A 3,533-nucleotide genomic window follows, 5' to 3' on the forward strand; every position below is an offset into this window, starting at 1 on the left:
GGGGGGGGATGTCAGAGGTGTGAACAGCTGTGGGACGGCCCGTCCAGACTCCCTGCAGCGTTCCTGCAGAGGGCGCGTGTTTGATTATGGTCGTGGACGTGATCCATCCTGATGTAATGACCTACAGTATGGGCCGCATCCCAGTCCAGTCGTTTTAATGGGCCATGAGGGAAGTAGGTGATGATGCCCTCTACGTCTTTCAGCTTAATTAACAAATATACACGTAGTACTGTAGTACTGTGGGACTGTAGTATTGTAGGACTGTAGCACTGTAGTACTGTAGTACTGTAGTACTGTAGTCCTGTAGTACTGTAGTACTGTAGTTCTGCAGTACTGCAGTACTGTAGGACTGTAGGACTGTAGTACTGTAGTCCTGTAGTACTGTAGTACTGTAGTTCTGCAGTACTGCGTGACTAATTAGTTTCTAGTACTGTAGGACTGTAGGACTGTAGTACTGTAGTACTGTAGTACTGTAGGACTGTAGTACTGTAGGTCAAAGGTCAACCGTTTCTAAAACGCAGGGAGCCGTGAGGTCGATGGTGGAAAAAGGATCAGATGAATTCAGGAAAAAAGAAAGGGGGGGGGGTGGTGGTAGATACGACACTAGGTTTGATTGACAGCTGGAGAGTGGAACTGACAGTGACGTCCTGGAACTGTCAGTCACTGGTACTGTTCACCAAGAACCCGGTGTTTACCACGAAGACTTCCAACTGGAGTCAGGTGTAAAGAATTCTCATTTAGATTCAGGTGAAATATGAAGTAGATGAGACAGAATAGTTCAAAAGAAAACAGTGACATCATCTTAGAAAAAAAACAAAAAAACAAAAAAAAACACATCTGAGATTTGATTTGGTTCTGAACCTGTGGAGAACTGTTTGATGTTTCACTGTCGTCCGTCCTGGGACTGTTCATAATTTAATTATGAGATGTGGGAATATATTAATTTTAATGTGTGTGTGGGTGTGTGTGTGTGTGTGTAGCCACAGGAAATAGGTCTGTGAGTCAAACATGAAAATAATCTCCATAGATTTCTTCTTGTGCTAAAGTCGCGGGTCGTCACCGTCGTCGGGGTCGTCCTGGTTGTTTGTCCTGGTCGTTGAGGCAGCACCTCATTAGTGAGAGCACGGAGCTGCTGGTCCGTGGACCAGTGACAGGTCAGTCAGACGGATCACTGGACACTTTGTTCTCACACGTCACCGTTTAAAAATAATGATAAAAAATAAAAATAAATCACTCCTTTTATTGTGACGGGAAGTGAGAGAAAAAAAATGTTTAAAAACAGAGAAATTCAAAGAGGTCAAATTCATTGGTTCCATTTATCTGTCCGTCACTTTTCTCACCCTACGCCCATGTCCACGCCCACGTGCACGCCCACGTGCACGCTCACATGCACTGACGGTGTCACCTTGTACTGATTGAATAATTGTGTAAACACTGCGTGCAGCAGTTTTCCAATCCAGCCGTCGTCGGTGAAGAAGTTGTCATTAAAATTTAATCGACCTTATTAAAAGGAATCGTCTGGAGTGTGAATGTGTGTGTGTGTGTGTGTGTGTGTGTTGGTACAACAGTGAGCAGCTGCTCTGTTTGTTTGGTTGTTTTTTTCATACATATTCAGTGTGTGGCCTGTTCAGGACTGATCTGTTTTTTAGCCGTTCGTCTGTTTCTGTCTCCGCTGCAGACACCACCCAACACTAACCTGTCCAACTTCCTGTCTTCTTTCCACTGACCTCGGTGTGAATCAGGTCTTTGTTTACTGTTCTCCAGATGCAGGTTAGGTTCGTCCTCCGCCGTGAGGACTGTTCCGTAGCAGTGAAAGCTTTAATGGCGAGGTGAGGATGGCTGCAGCGTGTCTTCCCCATCCCCCCATCAGGCGGCGACTGCAGTAAAACAGAAATGACACAGTGCACAGTGTCAGGAAACCAGTGGGAGACGATTAATAATAGAGTGGAATCAGGGAGCTGAAGACGGTCGTCTGCAGCCGAGCAGCTTCAGGAGCCGCTCAAGGATTTATCTCTGATCGTTTCTCCTTCTCAATCAAACTTATTTAAATTTTCTTTAGCCTAAATGTGAGTCGTGGGTTTGGCCTCAACATAGGGGGCAGGAAATCAATAGTTCCAAAGAGCCTCATTGATTAATTGACGGTCAATAATCTCTCCTCCTCCCTGGATTTTCTTTAACCCCACGCCGCGGCCCAACACTGAGCCCACGCTCTTTGTTTCCAGTGATGTCACAATGCTAACGCTTTGTTTATGGTGACACAATGAGGACCCTTGTCGGGACAAAGGAAACAAGAGTGCTTGTGGGAAAGGAGTTGTGTGGGAAGCATAGGGTGAGCCGGGGTCAATTGGTCCTAAACAGTGTTTGGACGATGACCCCACATGGTGGCGGGGGCAGAGAGAGGCTGGTGCTGTGATTGGTCTGGAAACATCAGCTGTGACGGAGCTTCGCGATCCTTCTCTCCTGAGGAACGGCTCAGCGTTTCACAAAACATTTGGCCTGAAATCAAATGTAAAACACGGATATTCAGACACGATAATGAGTCGAGCGGTTTGTGACTCATGTCACGAACGTCCAGACGATGATGATGATGTCGAAACCTGAAACCATAATTCCCGTTCAGGCAGATGTGACAGACAGTCTGCCCCCGGTGGTGAGGAGCGGTTCCTCCGTTCCCATCTTCAAACAGACAGTGACTGTGTCACAGACACACAGATCCACAGACAGTGAGTGGGTCAGGTGTCACCTCACTGTGTGTACGGATGTGGCTACACACAGAACAGTGGTTCTCAAAGTGGGGGGCGCAGAGCTGCAATTTTAGTAACACATATGTAGTACATTGTAGTATTTTATTGTTGTGTTTTCTTCTCTGACATACTTCAGCAGTGCAGTATTTTTACAGTATGTATTCCTGTACTCGTACTTCACCCCCCCCCCCACCCACCCCGTCATACCCTGAATAATTCATCACTAAAATCCTCTGTGAGTTCATGTCCGACGCTCTACTCAAACAGGAGAGTTCAATACAAACAATCTCTGCAGAAAAAATGGAAGATTCCAGATGGAAGAAATTCTTTTTCCCTCAAATCTCTGTTTCACTTTTTTGTTTCAGTCGCTGGTTTCACCCACCTAATTATCTCCTGGGAAATGACTTCACACTGACATGTGTGTGTGTGTGTGTGTGTGTGTGTTTCAGAGTGCCCTCCAGAGTTCCCCTTGGGGCCTGATGCAGGCGCTGGAGCAGCAGGTCGGAGAGCTGAGGGTGGACGCCGCCGACGGCTGCTGTGACGGAGCGCAGACAGACGGGGGCGACAGCCGACCCAGCTCTGGTACATTCCTGACTGAATGTGAACTCTGTGGTTCACTAATTTACAGTAGAGCTGTGTGTGTGGGGAGGGGGGGTCGAGGGGGGGTGTTCTCTGAGAAACATTCCTCCAGTTTGGAATCTGTTCCTGCTGCTTTTGTTCTTCTTCTCCTGTTTCTTGTAATTTTACTTTTGTGGTCGGTGGGTAAAATGCGGTGAGACCCTGTCTGCA

At 47.1% G+C, this 3,533-nt stretch overlaps 1 protein-coding gene across 1 annotated transcript in view; it reads left to right on the forward strand.

Annotated features, from left to right (window-relative positions):
- Window positions 1–3,533, forward strand: part of dact3b (dishevelled-binding antagonist of beta-catenin 3b) — a 10,204-nt gene that overhangs the window by 2,786 nt on the left and 3,885 nt on the right. Inside the window, exon 2 of the mRNA XM_008308498.3 lies at window positions 3,194–3,326. Coding sequence (XP_008306720.1) covers window positions 3,194–3,326 — 133 coding nt within the window. The remainder of the gene's footprint in view (window positions 1–3,193; window positions 3,327–3,533) is intronic.

Source organism: Cynoglossus semilaevis, chromosome 4 (assembly GCF_000523025.1).
Source record: "Cynoglossus semilaevis isolate Cse_v1.0 chromosome 4, Cse_v1.0, whole genome shotgun sequence".
Lineage (NCBI taxonomy): Eukaryota > Metazoa > Chordata > Actinopteri > Pleuronectiformes > Cynoglossidae > Cynoglossus > Cynoglossus semilaevis.